The sequence below is a fragment of the Rhamphochromis longiceps genome, linkage group LG22, assembly GCF_057381845.1.
Source record: "Rhamphochromis longiceps isolate RC_006_pf linkage group LG22, R_longiceps_female_GT1.1, whole genome shotgun sequence".
Taxonomy (NCBI): Eukaryota; Metazoa; Chordata; class Actinopteri; order Cichliformes; family Cichlidae; genus Rhamphochromis; species Rhamphochromis longiceps.
The window spans coordinates 3703217-3725153 of NC_140577.1; the positions used below are offsets into that span (position 1 = coordinate 3703217).

Here is a 21937-nt window from a genome sequence, read left to right on the forward strand (position 1 = left end):
ACAGGATCATGGACCTAGAGGATCCTATTGATCCTCTACCTACTCCAACTTTTAAACTTAAACAATATTGTCTCAGTGTTTAACCCATGAAATCTCAATTTTCTGACTTGATTTCCACAGAGCCCTATTCTCATCAGCACCTTTGATGAAGTCATTGGTGTGGAAAAATCCTGTATCAGTCAAACCTTTGATGACAGACACTGAGGAACACCAGTCAGTCAAAGCAGCCATTGTCCCAATTTGAATCACTGTCATCTTTCCAGAACGTCACAGAGGTTTGTTTAGCTGGTATCTGTGTTTGTTTCTAATTTGATGGAGATACTGACTTAATTTAATGAGGTGATTCTGTTCACAGGCTTCCCTTTAAATTCAAACTCTCAAAGACTGTCAGTTAAAGGAAACCTCAGTATGCCTGTTAAAAACATTAATTTATAAAAAAAACCAACGACAACACAACAAAAAAAAGTTTAAAAATTCCTTATCAGAACATACATCAACATTGACTACTACTAAAGCTTTAAATAACTATCAAAATAATTCATTTATATATTTTTCTACAGATCAATTGAAAGTTGATTATCTATAAAATGACAATATTTATACACATCTTACTATTTGCTTAAACTGTCATACCATACCACTGAAATCACAGATGAAACCGAGGAGAAGAAAACAAAACACTCACCTGTCAGCAACGTTGTTGCTGCATTATTTGCTTCTCATTGTTCTCTGATTGTTAAAAATCAGTGTTTTTCGATACTTCTTTTAAATCTGAGAAGCAACCGACCGCAGTTGTAAAGACCAGATGTTAATCAGTTATGTGAATTCACCAAAACAAAATCACATCTTCTTCCAAAAGACCTTGAAAAATGTGTTCATGCCTTCAGGCCTAGTTTGGACCACTGTAATCCTCTGTGTTTAGGTCTGAAACACTCTTCTCTTTATCGTTTGCAGTTAGTCCAAAATGCCGCTGCATGATCACATCACTCCACTTTTAGCAGGTTTTCACAGGCTTCCTGTCCATTTTTCTACTGGTTTTAAGATTTTCCTTACTTTTAAAGTTTTAAATGGTGTCGTACCCAGCTATTTAACCAACCTGCTCAACTTATTTAACCCCAAAAGAGCCCTAAGATCTTCTAGCCAGATGCTCATAGTGCAGCAGAGGTCTCGATTTGGATCGGGAGTTTGCAGTCACAGTTTTAAGACTCTGGAATGAACTGTGTGGAAATAACAGAAAATATGTTGTTGCTAAACATGGCTTTCATTACTGGCATTTTATTAAAACTTTTATTAAAGGTGTAGTTGTAGTTATTTTTATGTACACATTGCAAATGTGCTCATGAAGAGTTGACGCTCAGTCCATTTAAGGTCATAAGCTTTGTCTGGCGTGATGGTCCCAACGATTTATTGTGTAAGTAACTTCGAGTGTAGAAGGTTAATGCATACATGCTTACAAACACAGTTAATTACAGAAGAAAGTCTGGGCCAGAGGCCAGGAAGACATTTTGCTGGTAACTGCATTTGTGCCTGCATAAGCAACAGTTGATGAAAACTGGACAAGTCAACAGGAAACATCTGGGGGTGAGACAGTTGAAAGAAACAGCCATGTATGGTAAAATGTTGCTGATAATGGAAATTTGTCTAACTGTAACTTATGCATGTTATATTCTTTGCTGACGCAGAAGGGGCTGAACCCTGACATATTAAAACCATTTTGAAGTGTGCTTTTTAGCGGAGATCTATGTTGACGTGTTACAGTGCACATCTTCCCACGCGTGTGTTTAATGAAATCATCATTTGACTGAACTCATCTGGGCCAGTGTTGGTTTGTTCCTATCCTCAATATCCAAGAATCAGGACAACTGCTGCTTAATATTCATACTGCAGAATCTTTCAAATGTCATCTTAAAGCTCACTTTCATATCCTTTTAATTCAAGTTCAGTTTGAGGTTGAAGGAGCACTCAAAAACAGCTTTAATGCTAACTCAAAAAGTAGCAAAACTGAAAATTCAAAATAAACATGCAATACAGAGTCCAAAAATGGCTGCGCAGAAGGCAGCGGTGGCGACGCAGTACAGGAGGCCGTCCATGACAGCGATGATGTCCAGCCAGTGTGGCTCCTAAAGTAGCCGGCGACGTTGAGTTGGCGGCCGTAAAAGAGCCAGGTGTACTGGACATGGATGTGCCATCCGAGCATGTTGTGGACCAAATGAGGCAGGACCACACAGCGTGGAAGCTGCAGTTGGAGACTCAGGAGGTGGCTTAGCGGACTCAGAGCGGTCAGCGGACACAAGGTGCTGAAATCCTTCCTTGGACCCTTCAGCGATAATGGACGGCTGAAGCTGCTCCACAGGCCCCTCAGCGAAGACAGAGGACGGCTGAAGCGATCCCTTGAACAGGAGATGGCTGAGCGATCCCTCGGACCCTCCAGAGGAGGAAGGCAGCTGAAACTGTTCTCCTGAACTGCAGAGACAGACACAGGGCCAGCAGATGCAGAGACCTCTAGCTGAACAGGCAGCTGAGCAGATGACTGAGCTGGTGACTGAGTTAATAAGTGAGCTAATATTTGACCTATGGATAGAAGTTTAAGATGATGTAGTAATGGTGGATGATAATCAGGTAGCTGAGTGAATTCTCCTGAGCCTCCAGAACATGAGGAAAACGGCTGGACGGGCTCACCTGCTGGGTCCATGTAATGGCCGTGATCTTCTGTCATGTGAAGGCTGTGTGCAAGTAGGACAGGGCCCAAAGTGCAGACACACAGCTGCAGCTTTAATGCTAACTCAAAAAGTAACAAAACTGAAAATGCAAAATAAACTTACGCAATACAGACAGTGAGAACACACAGCAGAGGATGAGGGTAGACTGCAACACAGACCAAAGAAAACACAGGGCTTAATACACAGGAAGCAATCAGGGAATGAGAGACAGGAGGGAAACACAGCTGGGACCAGGAGCGATTCAAGGATCAGAGCTTTGGGGATGTTGAGCACCCAGAGAGCTGCCCAGCCAGGCAACATAACCTTTACTCATCACGATGAGACTTCTTCCCTGTCTCTGTCAGTCCCTGCATCCTTAAATGTCTCCAGTTGTCCCGAGTTCCCTCTGACTGTCTCCTTGGTGCATTTAAACCCCTGTTCCTCCCTGTCCTCATCGTCTGTTATCTTCGTCTCCGTTATCAGTCGTCATAAATTTACCCTCTCTGTGCAAGTCTGCAAATTTCTTTATTAAATCATAAGATTCTTAAATGCATCAAGTCTCTCTGTGCCTGGGTCCTCATCACTGACATCACTGTCTTGTACATTTTAACACAATTTAATCCCCACATTTGTGAAAGAAAAGCAAAACACTTTTTTGAAAAGTCTGTAACAGAACCATTAAATCTGATAAAGGTTATTTAAATGCTGAATGGATTGGAATAAAAAAAATACATATCCTAACCTTAATTACTGGCAGATAATAATGAGTGATGCTCATAATGGGTAAAAAGTAAACGGGCACTTGTCTGAGAGAATCGTTTGTATAATAATCAACAAACTAAAATGTGAAATTCTTCTCCTCAGTTCAAAGACTCGTCCAAAAATACACTCAGCTTGCTTTTAAATTCAAATTTGGTCTTGACAAACTCAAAGTTAATTTTGTTTGGTTTCTAACTTCAGAGATATTCGCGCACACACAGAGCTACAGGTCAGTTGTTGCAGTAAAAGCCCATCAAACCTGACCTTGATTTTTCCACAGTGGGTGCCAGAGATTTCACACCACTGCCCGGGGACGCCCTTCCTGTTGGTCGGGACTCAGGTGCATTTAAGAGATGACAGCCACACCCTGGAGAAGCTGGCCCAGAGAAACCAACACGCTGTGACCTTCACGAGTGGAAAGGAACTGACTCGTAAGCTTAAGACTGTTGCACAAAGCCAGCGTACAGCTGGTAAATCCTAGCTGCCTTGATGTGCCCTTTCATTCATTTTTATTGCCCACACTCAATTGTCCAGTCAGATCTCCTAATGCAACCAGCCCCTCGTATACCTTCGCTGAGTGCTCACGCAGCTGAAGGAAAAGGTCAAAAGCTGAAGAAAATGTTAGCTGAATTGAATTTAATCGAATCAAATCGAATTGAATTGAGCAGCACGGTGGTTAGCACTGTTGCCGCACAGCAAGAAGGTCCTGAGTTCAATTCCACCATCAGGCCGGGGTCTTTCTGTGTGGAGTTTGCATGTTCTCCCCGTGTCTGCGTGGGTTCCCTCCGGGTACTCTGGCTTCCTCCCCATATGGAAAAGAAATAGTAAAAACTTATATGTGATTACTCATGAAAGTGGCCACTTTCTCATTACTTTCATACATTGTTTTAGTAAGTATCCAAAACATACAAGTTTCATTATATAATTTTTCAAGGGATCTTATATCTGTTTTCATTCTTATATGCTTTTCATACAAATTTCACACAAGACAGATACAAACTTTATAAGATTTATATACATCTTTTCCATATGGGTCCCACCGTCCAAAGACATACAACTTGTGGGGATAGGTTAATTGGATAATCCAAATTGCCACTAGGTGTGAATGTGCGAGTGAATGTGAGTGTGAATGGTTGTCTGTCTCTGTGTGTTGGCCCTGCGACAGACTGGCGACCTGTCCAGGGTGTACCCCGCCTCTCGCCCTATGACAGCTGGGATGGGCTCCAGCGCCCCCCGCGACCCTGAAAAGGATAAGCGGAAGCGAACGGATGGATGGATTTAATTGAATTGAATTGAACAGGCGAACCTAATAAAGTGGCTGCTGAATGTATGTGGTGTGACTTAAGTGAACTGCACAGTAGTTGGTTACGCATTGTCTTTGTCGTTATTATGATTTGAAATAAATCTTTCACACTTCATTTTTGTGTCTGAACACTTTTACTGTACATTAGGCCAATATTTTTGCAGTTTTCTGTCCAAGGTCAGGACGTTTTCAATAAAATTAAAAAAACAACAACATTTTAACCACTTGAGAGCTGAGTTAAGAGTGGTGAGAATGACATTCCTGCTGTGAGATTTGCACAGCGACTGAGGAAGCAGGGCTGCAGATACCATCCACTGGGAGTCACCAGGATGGACAGAATTAGAAATGAGTATAATAGAGGGAGACAAAGTTAGAGAGGCAAGGATGAAGTGGTTTGAACATGTCCAGAGGAGGGATAGTGGATATACTGGGCAAAGGATGTTGAAGATAGAGCTGCCAGGCAGGAGATGGTCTTGGTTTCCTTTCTTAAAAGCAAAATTAAAACCTTATGTACACATTTCACAAAAATGAAGAGAAACTTTTATAGATCAAAAGCACTAAAATGTTTATACCTCATGCAATAAGGGAGGAAGGGAACTTGAATGCGTCACACTCCAGCAGGTGTGAACAGGTAGAACATAAGGTGACACTGACTCAAGGTCAGTGTCACCATGGCAAACAAAGAACCTGAGCTCTGTGACAATGATTGTAATTTAACCCAAAACCATAATCTAAATAATATCGATCAGTTTTCACTTCCTGAATGTTTTTTTCTTTTCTTTTCTTTTTTTTTTTTTTTTTTTACAAAATTCTTCCTACAAAGTATAAAAGAAAACAGAAAGTAAGTAAGTAAACAAAATGTAGATTAGATTATGCGTTGTTGGTTTGATCCACGTGAGATAAAACTGGAATGAACTGAAATAGTTTCGTTTTTGAAAAGAGTGCAGAACAGGACCGACTGGATGATCAAACAGTAGCACACTCAGAAGATTTCCTCTGAGTCACTATTATTACGGAGAGTATATTCTCGAGGCCAAACAACCTTCAGATCAGTGTTAAAATTGTGATGAAGCGTGACAGCACGAGGACGCTGATGCTGGAATTATACTGAAAAGCTCCTGACTGACCCGGAGAAGATACTGAGGTAGGCCACAGCCCACAAATCTCCTCTGTGAATATATCAGGCAAGCATCTGTTTGTTTTGTATTATTTGAATTCTGCATATTGTATTTTACAACCAGTTGCATCTTGTGTAGACTTTTATCTAACACTGTGCAGTCAGTCATCAGTTTTTGACTGACACAAGAAGAGTTAGAGAAGAGAGGGAGACTTAAGTTAACTGGAAACCCAAAATCTTTACAAGCTTGTTTGATCTTTTTTTTCATATGCTTTACAATCATTTTACTTTAAAAGTAAAATGTATTTAAAACTAGCAATAAATTCAATGACCTCTCATTTAATGTCGTGTTTTGTTGTTTTATGTTATTTGTTAGAACAGAAGTAATGCTAACTCCCAAAAGGTTGATTCTGTTCATCTGGACGTAGAAACGTTTCGTCACTCATCCAACTGACTTCTTCGGTCTCAGCTGACTGCAGGTTTCCCCAAACCTTATTAACAGTACATTTACACAGTGACTGAAACTAGCACCACTGAATGACCAATGGGCTGTGAAGTCAGTTCCTTGATCTGATCAATGGCCATGAGTACCATTCACAGAGAATTGCTGCAATCACAGCATTGTAAGATGAAGAAAGATGTAGCCTCCCCATGATGAGGATTTACACATCCTGGACAGGGAAGAACGCTGGTATGAGCAGGGAGTCAAGAAGGCCATTTACATAAATCTCTGAATCGAGGAGGGGGCCTAAGGGTACATTTTTGTTGATTAGAGAATATTAACTCAAATAGGACTAGAGCGTTAAGTCTAGTGATTTAACTTGGGTTACTCACATCTTGAGACTGTTGCAGAAACCCAGAGTACCCAGAGAGCAAATAAGTCAGTGGATAAGATAAGTCAAAGCTAATGTCGATCACAGAGGACATAAATGAAAAGGCTGTTATTCTCGGGAGGATATGACAAACTAATCCTCTGCTTGCTGTTGACACTGTTTCCGTGAATCGCTCAACAGCGACATCTGCTCGGTTTAAAAAGTAATTGCAGGAAACCTGGAGACAGACTGAAGTTCGTTCACTTTGACATGTGGACAGCAAACGAGTGATGAGTAATCCTGTTTAGTTAACCAAGTGATGATAGAGTTCTAACTGGACAAAATAGAATAACACGGAGCAGAACAAAAATAATAGGAATGACTAATACGTGCTTGTAAAAGTGGGAGTTCATGTGTATCTGTGTGTGAGGGGAGAAGACAGGCTTTACGGTTTATTATTAATAAGAAAGAAGACGAATGTCGCATTTTGCGGCCAAGGTGACATCCTACAGATATCGCTGGAATTCATTCATGACGAGTGAAACCCGTAAACACACAAACGGCACTGTTAACGCGCTCCTATCGTCCTCCTAGCTTCAGTCACGTGGTTTTTCTTAAAGCCATACACGCACCGGTGCGAGGTGTGTGTTTGACACATGCACCGATGCTTCGGTATTGTTTGATCCATCACTGTCGAGTCGAGGCGAGTCGCGCCGAGCCGAGTAAGTGCTAGTGGAAAAGAGGTGTTATTTCCTCATATTGTCCTTTTTATTTCTTTAATTCTGTGTCTTCCTTCTCCTCAGATGAAAGACATTAAATGTGTGGTGGTGGGTGACTATGAAGCAGGAAAGACCTGCCTGCTCAATTCCTACACAACTGACAAGCTTCCCATTGGAGATTTCCCCACGGTGAGTATCCGAAAACAGCACAGAGTCAAGTGGCTTCCATTCACCAGCTGTGAAACGGCTCAAAAGCCAGCTTGTTATTAACTTAAGAGTGTTCTCTGGAATACTCAGTGTTTGGCTCCATGCTGTCACACAGGAAGTGGTAAATGGTTGTAACTATCTAATCTCTGCAGGTAGAAGAGTGAAAGCAAGGCTCTGTGCAGTCATTGTAATGCTGACAAAGGGCTGGACTGGGGATCATTTCTGTTGATTGACGGATATAATACACTTGACAATAACTTAAAGTTACACTTTCGCTATTAGCGATGGCTCATGGTCAGAGTAGCCATTGGTTTTACCTGAAATCTCTCCCTTCCTAATTGTCCCTCCATCTATTTTCTTAACACATGAATTCATCTTCCTCTGTCTCTTCCTCACTTCTCCACAGCTGGTGCCAGCAGCAGCCTCCTGTGACTGTGAGGTCTGTTTTCTAGTTGTTACTGGTAATAAAGTTCATCAGCACCCTGACAGCTAACATTGTCTCTCAGCTTTTCACCACTTCTTCAACACTGAAACTTAAGCGGCGTGAGCGCACAGGTGGGCGAAGGGACAGTGTAGTGCCAAAAAGTGATCGCCTGCCAAAAACTGATTTCCAATGTTTCCATGTGTTTTTTATGTGTGATATCTTTACGTATGTTGGTAAATAGAGTTTGGTGAACAGAGTTTACAAAGGGGTTATATATACAATTTAAAAATTACCTGTTTTTTAAGTATCTTTATAACTCTGTGTTATTGTACTTACATTATAACCAATTCAGTCCTTTTTGTCCACTTAAAATATGTTTACAGAACTAATATTTGTTGCACTTTCTGCTGTCGTCTTGGCCAGATTACTCTTACAAAAGACATTTTTAATGTCAACAGGATTTTTTTTAACTGCATAAATAAATGATATATAACAATCACTGCCAAAAACTGATCGTGGCTTCTACCTTGTTACAGGAATGTTGTTTGTGGCTCAAGATGACTTGGTATCATTCATGTGGGATATGTTTGACATATGTTTCACATATTATAGACCAACAAGTTATTTATAGCAGTTTAAATACGAGCAATCTTTTTTTGGCAAATACCAGAAATCAGTTTTTGGCAGACAATCACTTTTTGGCACAACACCGCTCGCATTAGGAGATTTGATTGGGCAATCCAGTGTCAGCAATGAAAATGAACGAATGGGTGAATAGGTCAGTCTGTGTTTAGTTTAACTTCCATCAAGGTTCACTGTGTGGTGGACGGCAATGGGACCAAAAGTGAAGGACACTGAAGATATAAAACTCAAAAACCTGTTTTATTATTTATAAGCGCTTACAAAAATGCATCAAAAAGGCAGGTCAGGGGTGCCGGTTTAGATCACTGGGATGAGCAGGTGACCATGTGCTGAGTGGCAGGAAGTGGCCAGCCTGGGTTGGAGTCTGACCCACAGCTCTTCGGTGCATTTATTTCCTTTCTCTTTGTCGCTATTTACTGAAAGGGCCAAAAAGATTTTTATTTTTTATATTTTAAAGCAAAAAATGCTTCTTAGAAAATGCGTGACAATGGAGGGCAAAACAAAGAACAGAAACAAAATGAGGGGTTAAATACACAAGAGGAGATGAGGGCAGAGTGGAGACGACTCGGGCAAAACTGAACATAACGCACATGAGACGAAAGACTATCAAAATAAAACGAGATGTTATCGAACACGGAAACAGAAGAACGCAAAGACAGAAGGGAAACCAACACGGAGAGAAGACTGACATCATACATGAGGCACAAAACACAGAGAAGAAACTAGGACAGACTGGAAGAGAAAGGAAACTGCTGTCATCTGAAGACCATAGAAAACAAAACTGAAAAGCACTAGGAAATAATATAATACTCACAAGCACGAAGCAGAGCTTGAACACAGATCACATCATGAGCACACAAAAACTCAAGACACTGGGTCAAAGATGCAGGACCATGACGACTTCCTCCCAAATCATGATGTTAGTTTCCCTCAGCTGTGTTCCTACTTGTTTCCTCTCCCCTCGTTATCTTGTAAGTATTTTTTGTCTCCCCCTGTCCTTTGTCACGTCCTCATTCATGGTCCTGTGTCTCCCTGCTCTGTGTTTCAGAGTTTTCAGTTTCCCCTTTCCTGCCCTGCTTCTGTGTTGGCCTTTTGTATTCTGTTAAAACAGCAGCATTAAAGCTCTTTTTCCATTAGTACCTATTTGGATCGGCTCGAAGCGGCACAACTCGTTTTCCATTACAGTGGGATACCACCTAATGCGCGTGGGGTTATTAAAGCAGCGCGGCCGACAGTCTCACAATGTAATTAGTATGTGACACGAACGCCACAACAAAGGCGGACGTCGAGGCAACGATCTACCTGCCGCACAGTCTGTGGCTTTTTTTCAGACTCGAGAACCACAATGTTGTTTTTTGGTGACATGAAGTCTTCTGACGTCACATTTTCAGGTCGCCTTGGATCGCTCAAAACCCCATGGAGTAGGTATTTAAAAAGTAGCTGGTACCAGGTACTATGACCTACAGGAAAAACCCTGAAAACACAAGTAGGTACTAATGGAAAAGGGGCTTAAGAATGATTTTGAGTTCTTTCTTCCTGCCACACAGCCGTACCTGGACAAAAACAAACATGGTGTTCACCTTACGGCTCTTCACCTAAATTATGCTCAGTGTCAAGGTCACATTCGTTTCCTGGGCAATAACCTGTGAATTGTGATGGGCTGTGACTACATCACTGCCACTCTTAATTGCTTATTGTCTCATTGATTGTATAAATATTAACCTTCTTGTTCCTGCCTATATTTTCCTGTTGTTATTAACTATCTAACAACTCGTTGTCAGTGCTGTAGTTGTATCTTAAACCTTTAAGTCATCAGGCCTTAAGTTGAATAACCAGAGTGTCCTCTCTAATCTCCCAGCTGTGCCCTGCATACTTTCTTTAATCTTTGCTTTGTGTTGAGCTGTTTCATGCCAGTGCTGGCTCTTGTGGTGGTGTTTCCTGTCACTCATCTAACAAATAACCACCGCAGTAAGAAAACAGGTCACCTGTAACATTGTTTTTCCAGAGTATTTCTGACTCTTGTTTCACGCCATAACTAAAACATAGCATACAGTTGAGAATGAGTACATATAAATACATTTAAAAACATGCTCTAGGGTATACGTCTGTTTTCCTCCAGTTCTTTTCGATGCGCCTGCAAGATAACCAAAAATGTGGACGACATATTGAAATGCCCTAAAACTAGAAGTGCTACCATTTGGAAGTCAAATCCAGAATCACAGTGCTGTACTCTGGTTTCTGTGCTTGTTTTGTTAGTGTTAGCAACCATAATAAGTGAAAATCGTTGCTGCAGACAAACCCGTTTGATCTGCTGGCCGTTATCTTGAAAACAAGATGATCACGATCAAAGGATTGGTCACTGGAATTCATTTCACTGCAAAGCTTTTGTTTTGGTAACACAAAACATCTCTTTAGTTGACAGTGGTGCGTTTTTACCTCTCACTAAAAAATCTAACTCACTCGATGTTCAGTTCAGTTCCCACCAAAACCACTAAAGAGAGCCTTTCAGCCAAGGATGTCAATCTAAAGGAAGCAGCAGTCACAACATTTAGTCTGTGCGTGACCACGGTGTTGGCATGTGACCAATATATGATTTGACTTTATGTCTATTGCTATCATATTTTTATGCCATCGCCTTCTGATGGGTTGCCCTACGCAGACAGAAGTTTTGAGCACAGGCAGAAGGTTTCCTTTTCTTTTTTGCAAATGGTATAGTTTGGGCTGGAGCCAGTGACCTTGAAACCTCCTTCAGTAGATCTGTGATAGATCTCATCATGCACCGAGTTGTCCTTTAGTCAGCTTTTCACCCACTATGTGTTTTTGCACCACTCTGCATTTAACCTCTTAAGCACCCATGCATAACCGTAAATGTGATCTCCTCCCCTTTGCCCCGTATCTGGGGACATAGGTGCTTAAGAGGGTAATCGATAGTTATTATTAATCTCTGCATCCCACTGAGACTGGTTCCGCCTGAGGTTTCTACCTATTTAAACAGAGTATTTCCTTCCCAGTGTCTCCAAAGCTCTTGCTCATAGGTCATCAGATTTTGTTTTGTTTTCTTTTTTTTGGGGGGGGGGGGGGTTGGTAGTGGGTTCAGTTTTCTCTGTAGTGTTGCAGGGCCTCTTGCAGTATAAAGTGTAGTGATGATGTGATGAAGCTCTGTGAATGTGTCAAATCTTTCTCCTAGAGCAGGGCTGTCCAACTCCAGTCCTCGAGAGCTACCGTCCTGCAGCTTTTAGATGCATCTTTGTTCTGACACACCTGAATCAGATGAATGGCTTGTTATCAGGCCTTTGCCAAACTTGATGGCATGCTGAAGAGGTAATCCAACCGTTTGTTTCATCTGTGTTGGAGTAGGGATGGATCTAAAAGGTGCAGGACAATAGCTCTCGAGGAGTGGGATTGGGCACCCCGTCACACCATTCAACGGCTTATTTGGAAGTACTACTACTCCGCATTTGTTGTACAGCAGCCCTGCCGTGATAATACATTCATTTATTTATTTATTTAGAAAGAGGGACAATACATATTAATGAATATTTTAACAAATAGCCTTGGGCTAATTTCCATCTGCAGACTCTCTGGCAGGTTGGTGTTAAACACAAGTTAATAATAACATACAGAGACAATATTTACAGGTCATGTGACAAGGACAAAAACAGTGATCACATTATACTAGAACAAACAATGACAAGAACTTTGTATATTAGACAGGCAGATTTAAATAATTTGAAATTAGTAAAATTTTGAAACTTGTATTTATCTAAAATTTGACAATGGTGATATGAAAAAGGTTCCTTATCTAATATTTTCAATGATCTTTGTAGCACACTTCGATTGGCCCGATAGCAGCAAAGCTTGTATAGGACCAACTTGTAATACAGTATTCAATATGAGCCGGTATCATAGAGCGCAGGAATGTAATCGCTGCTGTCTGTTAATGATGTGCGGATATGTCTAAAGTTCTGTGTATTAACATTTACAGTTTTCACTACATATGGTCTACGTAACAGTTGATATATAAACGTATTGATGTATCAATTGCAGAATACCCATACGAGGTCCTGTATAATATAAATATATACATGCACACTCACCCCTCACTAACCATCCTCTTTGAGACTGATTTAAGACTTAAGACTTGAACAGAAGAGCAGGTATAACGTAACAGCTATAGCTTTGAATTTAGAGGATCTGCTGGGGATCAGTATGAGCCGGAGTGCTGCCAAGCTTGTTATACAGAGGGAGAACCCTGCTGCTCCCTCTCGACAGCTATGTCCTCACACAATATGCTCAGGTGTTATAGTGACTTTGTGCTAAAGACCTGGCAGGTTGCAGACCACTGAGTATCTGATCCAACACTGCTCAAGATCTACTTACAGTTCTGTGAAAACGAAAGGTCAGGGATTCAATCTCTGGCTGCTCTAGTTCATGGGTGTCCTTTGTCAAGATGATGAACCTCCAACTCGTTGACGCATTTATGTGAGTGTGTGGAACGTATGAGCACCTTTAAGGTTTAATAAGAGTGGGAAACTTTTCGTGTATTTATGGCACTTAAACAAAACTTGGTCAGATTTCACCAGTTTATTCTGTCAGCATCCACAAACATGTTTTGTTTCAGCAGTGTAATCTTTGTTTAACACTGGAACTACGTGGCTTTGGTTCAGCTCCACAGACTAACTGAGACGACACTCGTTCAGAGGTTTAACTAGTCCAGAAGTCTACTTCCAGTTTTGTTTGGAGTACATCTGCAATCAAGGTTTTTCACAGGTTTACTTTCTTTTTCTTTGTTTCCTCACTCCTTGCCTTCTGTCCCCCCAGTCGTTTGCTACCTGTGTGAAGACAGTGAAGATCAATGACGAGGAGTACAATCTGCAACTGTGTGACACTTCAGGTAAAAAATACACATAAACTGAAACAAAACAGATACTAATAGCAACAGCTGTAGCATATTTATAGTAGTAGCAGTATTTCCTGTAATGTTCGGAGCTGCTGGTGATGGATAGGATCCTATAGCAATTTGAAATCTTACTACACTGTCCTTATGAAGTTCCTTATGAAATCTTTATTTTTGGGTTGCGGCACTTATGAAACACGAACAGTTATCTGGCAACAGCTGTCAATCAAAGCAGCCATGCCACTGACTTTAAGCCTCACCAGTATCTTGATGGGTGATTTAGAAAAACATTACCCACCATACAGTTTCTATGAGGGAATAAATCAGTCCAGAGATGACAAAACTGTGTTTTGTATCAGGTTGAGAATGTAATTATTTCTGCTGTAAAGTTTTAGCCCCAAGTGGATATTAAAGGAACTGCAGTGTTTCTTTTTTCACATTTTTCAGCCTCGGAGATAACTGCTTAAATTTGCCTTGCTTTGGTTGCACTGTTTGTTGCGGATCTTTTTCGTGTGTGTCTGCCTCTGCAGGTCAGGAGAACTACGAAAACATCCGACTTAACACGTACACTGACACTGACGTCTTCCTTGTCTGTTTCTCTGTCGTATCGCCCTCAACCTTTGAGAACGTCACAGACAAGGTTCGTTTAGATGGTTTGTGTGTTTTATTTCTAATTTGATGCTCATGTCCTTCACTTTAATTACTTCCATAACTAGAAATATAATGAGCCAAACTCTAAGGATAAACACACACAGAGCAGAGATCGTTAGGGTTGCAGTGAAACTGCATCAAACCTTTAGCTTGTCTTTTTACAGTGGGTGCCAGAGATTTTACGCTTCTCTCCAAAGACGCCATTCCTGCTGGTTGGGACTCAGGTGGATCTGAGAGATAACGAGAACACCCTGGAACAAGCCCTGACCTTTACGAGTGGCGAGGAACTGGCTCATGAGCTGAAGGCCGTTAAATACATGGAGTGTTCGGCTCGGACTCAGGTACAGAGAGAGAAAAATAAGTCTGCTGGTGGGATTCTCTGTTGAGAAAGAAGCCTTGGTATCTATACGTTTTGGGCAATAAGAATAAAAGAAATATGAACATCATCATTACTCACAGAGTCACAGGAAGTCTTTACACTTAATAAAAAGGCATCAAAAGCCATTTGTCAAAACCTAGTGGAAGTAAAAAATAACTACAAAACATCTCAGGTTGGGGTCCTGGTTACATACTCCTGATATATCTAAAACAATCACCACCACGGGGGGTCGTGGTCTGGTCCCGCCTTCGCCATTGTGGTTGATGTGGAGGTAGGGACGGGCTTACGGGGTCTGGAGAATCCCTAGGGACGTTATCCCTGGAGGACTTAACCCAGGGGTTGTGGTCATAACCTGGTTAGTGCCCCCCCCCCCTTTTGGCCACTTGTGCCTCAATTTTATTCCACAACTTAGACATCCACATTACTCACACTCTCATAACACATACATATAGGGCCTTGAAGGTGGGCACATTAACAGCGTCTAGTGGACGGTCTGTGTATTCAACCCCACCTCTGGCGCCGGTGCCCACCTCTCAGTTTTAAATCCATGTAGACATGGAGGGTTCTCAGGAGGGGCCGTGCTAACACCTGCTGCTCTCTGGCAGCAGCACCATGCTCTCCCGTGTTTTAAATGCACCTTCGAACAACACGCAGCAACACTACACATGAGCGAGAGGAGGGAGGTGTGGGGTCTTCACACACTCCTGTTCTCTGCTGGCCATTGGGGCGGGGGGGCTGGGAGGAGGTGTTGGCCGTCCAATTGGGATCTAGGATGCGGGGCCTCCCTGCTGCTGCGGAGCCTGGAGCGGTCTGCTTGCCTCCACCCCGGGGGAAAGGGTAACTGGTCTAGGTGCCGTTTCCACCTCTAGGGGCGAGGGTACCTGGACCTGGGGTATAGAGTTTGTTTGGGGAGTGGCCTCTGGGCCTGCGGCTCGGTTCACTCTGGCACAGCTGGCTGCCGGCAGAGCTGGCGGGCACGCCACTGCAGCCCCCTCTGGCTTCTGCTCCGTGGCTACTGGGTGACCCCTCATCTGGGCTCTCCTCAGCTCTTCCCAGGAGGGTGACACGGATGCCCCTCCGGTGGTCCTCCTTGGGCTCTCGCACTCTGGGGCCTCTGGATGTCTGGGGCATGGATCTCCTCCATGCCTGCTTCATGCCCTGGGGGACGGGGCTATGGCTCGCTACATCCTCTAGCAGACCATTACATGGAGAAACCTTTTGAATACAAGTGTTGATCCACACAGGTGTGCACACGGGTGTTCACTGTTCATAGACATAAATTACACCTTCATTGGCTGCTATTTCCAAGCACATTGTGCGCTGTCGGTCCTGCTTGCTACACAACAACATTCAATATTTAGTATTTACTGCTGTTTACACTTAGCTAGATTAACGTGATGGTGTTGTGTTTAGTATGTTGCTCTGTTTTTTTTTTTGTTTTTTTTTTGTTGCTTGTTTTCTATTCTCTCTCTCAACAGGTGATCCAGGAGATTTTAATTTTTTTTTCTCCCCCCCTTTCTCACTGTCCCTCTCCCCTTCTGTTTTTCCTTTCCTTCCTCTTTCTTTCTCCCTTTCCTATCCCTCACTCATGTCTCTCCCGTCTGTAACAACTGAAAATAAAATAAAATAAATAATAACAACAAAGGTCGATCAAAAGGACCAATACGGCAAGGCCGTGATGATCCATTTGGCAAAGTAAATCCATTGGCGATCCTTGTTGGTCTTCAGACAACAATTCTGACGGCTAAAGAACCAAATGGGACAGGCAAAAAAACAAAACAAAACAAAAAAACAATCACCACATGGAGGCTCAACGTGCACCCGTTTTACGACATCTACCAACTTAAAACAGAATAGATCAGCAAAGCATGGTGAATTTACCGATGATACTGTTTAAAATTGCAACATAAACTAAATAATTAAGATAAAAAAAATTACAAATCACAAAAATTAAAGATCATAACAAAATTTTTAAGTATGGCTCAACATATTTGAGTAAAATACTGGCCTCTATGACTCTAATACCCGCAGCACCTCACCCAGAAGGCTTCGGCATCCCCTCTCTGTGGGTGAGCCCAGACCCCACAGGGGAAGCTCATTTCCACTGCTTGTATCTGCAGCCACTGCCCTACAAATCAGTCTGCCAACCTCCTGCTCCACTCTCACCTCACACCTGTTCTTAGGCAGCAGCTCCTCTCCCATTTCTAACTGAGAACAGTGGCCTTAGTTGCGAGCTGCAGTTCATCACGCAGTGAAGCCAAAATAACCAAAGCATCCTCAGCAGGGAAAGAGGAAACCCTCTGTGCCTAAAAATTAATAACAATTATGAACAGAACCTTTCTCAGAGTGACACTAAAAACTAGTTCATGCATGTATTACTTCTAGGCTAGACTACAGTAATTCGTTACTATCAGGATGTCCTGAAAACTCCCTGAGACGGCTTCAGTACTCTTGCTGCAGGGACTAGAAAGAGAGCATATTTCTCCTGTTTTGGCTTCCCTTCAATGGCTTCCTGTTAAATCCAGAATTGAATTCAAAGTCCTGCTCCTCACATACAAGGTCTTAAATAATCAGGCCCCACCTTATCTTAATGACCTTGTAGTACCATATCACCCTATTAGAGCACTTCGCTCTCGCTCTGCAGGCCTACTTGTTGTTCCTAGAGTATTTAAAAGTAGAATGGGAGGCAGAGCCTTCAGTTTTCAGGCCCCTCTTCTGTGGAACCAGCTTCCAGTTTGGATTCAGGAGACAGACACTATCTCTACTTTCAAGATTAGGCTTCAAACTTTCCTTTTATTAAAGCATATAGTTAGTGCTGGAACAGGTGACCTTGAATCCCCCCTTAGTTACACTACAATAGGTCGAGGGTGCTGGGGGATTCCCATGATGCATTTAGTGTTTCTTCTTCACTCACTATGCCTCTCTGGATTGAATCATTAGTTATTATTAATCTCTGGTTCTCTTTCACAGCATGTCTTTTGTCCTGTCTTCCTTCTCTCACCCCAATTGGCCACGGCAGATGGCCCCGCCCCTCCCTGACCCTGGTTCTGCTGAAGGTTTCTTCCTGTTAAAAGGGAGTTTTTCCTTCTGTCATCAAAGTGCTTGCTCATAGGGGCTCATATGACTGTTGGGGTTTTCTTTGTATTTCTCTGTTTTCTTTGTATTATTGTCAGGTCTCTACCTTACAATATAAAACTGCCACGCACCTTTGAATATGTTCAGAGGATAAATACTTGATGCAGTGTGTTCAAGGACCAGGATAAAAACTGCCTTTCTCTTCCTGAATCTGAGGTTTGACCAGTGCCTTTCAAGGAAGGAACAGTCTGTGGCAAACAGGGGAGCCACCTCCCCAGTGCGCCAGCACAGAGGCGCTGTACTCAACGTCCATGCAATGTTTCAGAGGCACGTCAGCAGGACTGCAGAGACCATCATGATTTCTCACATCTTAGATTTTTCCTTGTAGAGTATCAAAATAAACAGTTTATATTCACAATATTTCCTGTTTATCTTGATACTCTGCTAGGAAATAGATCTTTATTTTGATCTGATAACTCCTCCACCTCTCTCTGAAGTAGAAATCTTTTTTTCCTCTTGTTAAATTTGAGTGTCTCTTTCTGTCTTGTTTTCAGGAAGGAGTGAGGGAGGTGTTTGAAGAGGCCATCCTGGCAACTCGAAATCCTACAGATAAAAAATCCACTTACTTCTGTGTTCTGCTATAAACGGAAAAGGAGAAGGAGAAGTAGAAGAGGAAAAGAGGGTTTAGGAGGAAGAAGGGGAGGTGGACCCGGAATCATTAGCCCATATGAGTGTTCAGCCATAATGGCATAGGCTGGAGTCTGTGAATCGACATCATAATTTATTAATTAATTTTAAATTTAAAATGTTTTACATTTTAAAATAGATGTGTGGGGGGTTAAGTTAGGAAGAGAATTAAACAGTTTTACAGCAGTAATCTTTTGCCTGCTATGGACCGTTTTCCCTCCTCCATTTGGGATGGAGGCTGCACAGCATCCTGGTGAGGCCGAAGAATTGCTGCTTTTCTGGATACTGTGACAATGTTAAACTGTGCTAAACCTCCACATCTCTGAAATGATTTAATAGGTAATATATTTATTTACTTGTTTATTTCATATATAAATGATTATATTTTTAGTTGGCTGTTTACTATTTTTGATTGTTAGTCAGAGAACTGAGTAACTGCACTGTCGTGTTTTCTTTGTGGTGAATGACAATAAAGAATCCTTGAATCCTTTAAACTGTACATTGTAAAGCTTCTCTTAAATTATCTGAATTCATTTCCTGGTTAGAGCTAAACATTTAAAAGTGCTTAATACATTTGACACATTTAGTACTCGATACATGAGAGAGCACACATCCCTGCTGTGTCTCTGTTAAATCAGGGTTCTTGAACTTTTTCCTCCCTAAATAAGAGTCAGGCAAGGTTATTTTTTTAAAGTTCCTCTCTAATAATGTCTGAATTCATTTACTGATTATAAGTAAACATTTGAAATGTGTTTAATTCAATCTGCAGATCAAATGCTCCCTACATGAGAGTGGACACGTGGTTTACGTCTGCAGAGCAGATGCAGTGTCCACTCACAGAACTCTAGGGGGAGCTGCTCCACAGGTTTTCAGTGGGCCCTGGTGGATCTGGTATGTAAATGACCTGGGTTCATTTTGATTGGCAGACTAAAATGGATCCTTCAGACCAACATGGCATGGAGGCTGAGACCCGCTCACTCCTTTGTCTGACTAACAGCAGCAGCCAGGCGTGAACCAGACGGAAAAGAAAAAATGAATTAGCCCTTCATTCACAGCACAGCCCGATCTCTCTCTCCTACTCCCATCCTCTTCTTCAATGCCTTCTCCCATCAGCCTTTTCTCCGTGCGTCTTTGTGTCTTTTGTCTGAGCCTTTGAGGTCTTTGTGTTTGAGTCCTCTCAGCTCATCTAAAAACTTGAGTCATCATCCTTTCGCAACAGTTTCTAACCACAGTGATCACTGATACAAACTGCAGGAGCAACATGTTTACAGTTGTCTTATGTGGAGCTCTACCCTCATCATGTTCGAGACATAAACCACTCAAATGAGCTTAAAGGCCATTTATCAGATCTCATTTAATACACTGTTATATGCAGTTACACCTCTGGATAAAAATAACCTGAACACAATCCCATCCACATAAACATGCAGATTTTTATCCACCGAAAAACTTTCAAGTGAGACTTCCCAGAGGTGAGGAAATAGAAAAAGTAGAAAATCAGTGTATAAAATGTTGGTTTTCAGGCTTATATGCAGAAATGTGTCCTTGTTGTGCAGATGATAATAAATTAAAGGTCATTCCACACCAGGTAGTTTGCAAGGAGGTAAAAGATGCATTAATGCTCATTTAAATCCATTTAAAGTATCTGGAGCAAAAGTACTTATCATGCAGAATAATGTACATGATATTAATGACTTTATATGATACAGGGACTAAATACAGCCTGAGGGTCAGAGATGGCCTGCAAACCAACATCAATAAGATGTAGCAATATGTCAAGAGGAGTGACAACAGTGAGTCTGCACTGCTTTGACTCAGCGAACTTTGCTCTGGCTCATATCAGTCCTTTGGCGAGAGGGAGCTGTATTGCGGTTGTAAATAAATGTAAGGGACAGAGACTGGTGAAAAAACTGTCATTTACAGGAAAGTATTACAACGATGAGACTTCATGTGGAAGCTGCAACAATGTGTGGAAACTAAGTTTGGTATCTTTCTTTGTCTGTAGTTAATAAGGACAAAGTTAATACATTTGCAAACATGCAGTAAGATTACAGAGAGGCAGAGCGATCTCAGTGTATCACCTGATGAATATGAGTGGCTGCCAGCATGGAGGTGAAGGGGACCACCTTTGCAGACTTCTAATGCTGGAGATTTTTTATCCCCTCTAGTGCATGGCCCTTTTCTCACCTTAAAGCTGGTGCCACCTCATTTTCCCCTTTGTGCACTCACCTGTGCACCAAAGTGCTTTACAGAAGACAAAGTTATTATTTGGTGTTTTTTTTTTTTAATTATGTTGTTTAGAATTTTTACACTGCAATGTGAGTGCACCACTTTAATCTACAATAAGTCTACAATAAACTGCCTTTTTGAGTTGATTCCCGTGTTGCGAGTGCTGCATCTGTTGCCTGCACACAGCGATTCATGACAGAATCCGCCAGTATGAATTTTTCATGTGTAATGGCGATACATGACTTTGATCTTCTCTGGGATAGCACAGCATTGCAGTGGTTTCTGTGCAGCGTTTGCATGTTTTCCTTGTATCTGCCTGGATATTCTCCAAAGTAGATGTATTTGCATTTATATAGTCACATTTAGTCACATTTTAACCACACATTCATGCCGCGTGTTTTTCTGTACACTTCCAGCACTTTATCTACATCACATTCATGGCCACCTTAGAATGAGCAACTAACCTAACCCGTGCATGTCCTTGGACTGTGGGGGGAAGCCAAAATACCCACACAAGCATGGGGAGAACATGCAAACTCCACACAGAAAGCCCAGGAACCAGAAACGTGTGGTTAAATGCAGCTTGTGATGTAGAGCACCTTGTTTGGCCAGTAAGACTGGAAAAGTACTTTGCAATTGTGCAGATATCACAAAATAAACCAGAACTGAACTGAATAGATCAGCAAACTGTGACCAGTATCGGACTCGAACATTAGATAGAACCCTCTGTTTGTAAATAGCAACCATTCATAAGAGATTTAGCTTCTGCAACAGCTTGTTTCATACAACAAAACAGATGAACTGAGAAGATAAATAAGGATTATTTTTGTAGGCCATGCAAAGCTACTCTAATACAAACAGAGCTGAAAAAATTAGTAGACTTTAAATTTACTGACAGTTGATCGTTTGATTAATCTTTTTAACTTTGATAACTAAAAACAAGTTTTTGTGAGTGGAATAACTGCAGCTCAGTATCGTTGTAGGTAAAATAAAATCAAATATTTTTTAAATGAATAATTTTCACATCATGTCTGTGAAGGTTCTCAGTCATCCAGGTCATCGTAGTCAAAGGAGCTTGCAAAGAAAAGCGTCTGGACTTCTTTAAGTTACTTGAAGACGTTTCACCTCTCATCCGAGAAGCTTCTTCAGTTCTAAGGACTTTTGACTTTAGTTGCCTTTTACAGCGAGCGCTGCCTTTCTTCTTCAGGTATTCTGAAGTTTTTGTTCATATTTTGTAAACACAGCAACATCTCATCCAAACTTTTTTTTTTTCCATTTTCAGAGAATTTAAGTCCCGATCAACGTGAAAACCCACATCAAACTGTTTCCAGATCAGT

At 41.7% G+C, this 21937-nt stretch overlaps 1 protein-coding gene across 1 annotated transcript; it reads left to right on the forward strand.

The window, feature by feature from the left end:
* The first annotated feature begins 7317 nt into the window (after positions 1–7317).
* LOC146643148 (cell division control protein 42 homolog) lies at positions 7318–18847 on the forward strand. Its single transcript, XM_085395853.1, has 6 exons — positions 7318–7412; positions 7494–7598; positions 13504–13576; positions 14110–14219; positions 14395–14571; positions 18239–18847. The coding sequence occupies exons 2-6, from the start codon at positions 7494–7496 to the stop codon at positions 18326–18328; spliced, it is 555 nt and encodes a 184-aa protein (XP_085251979.1). The 5' UTR covers positions 7318–7412; the 3' UTR covers positions 18329–18847.
* Positions 18848–21937: the final 3090 nt, after the last annotated feature.

Bases quoted from the DNA above. Each gene is read 5' to 3' on its own strand.
- LOC146643148 (XM_085395853.1), top strand. From the start codon at position 7,494: ATGAAAGACATTAAATGTGTGGTGGTGGGTGACTATGAAGCAGGAAAG. The intron at 14,220-14,394 runs GTTCGTTTAGAT...GTCTTTTTACAG, and splicing joins TTGAGAACGTCACAGACAAG to TGGGTGCCAGAGATTTTACG. The intron at 14,572-18,238 runs GTACAGAGAGAG...TCTTGTTTTCAG, and splicing joins AGTGTTCGGCTCGGACTCAG to GAAGGAGTGAGGGAGGTGTT.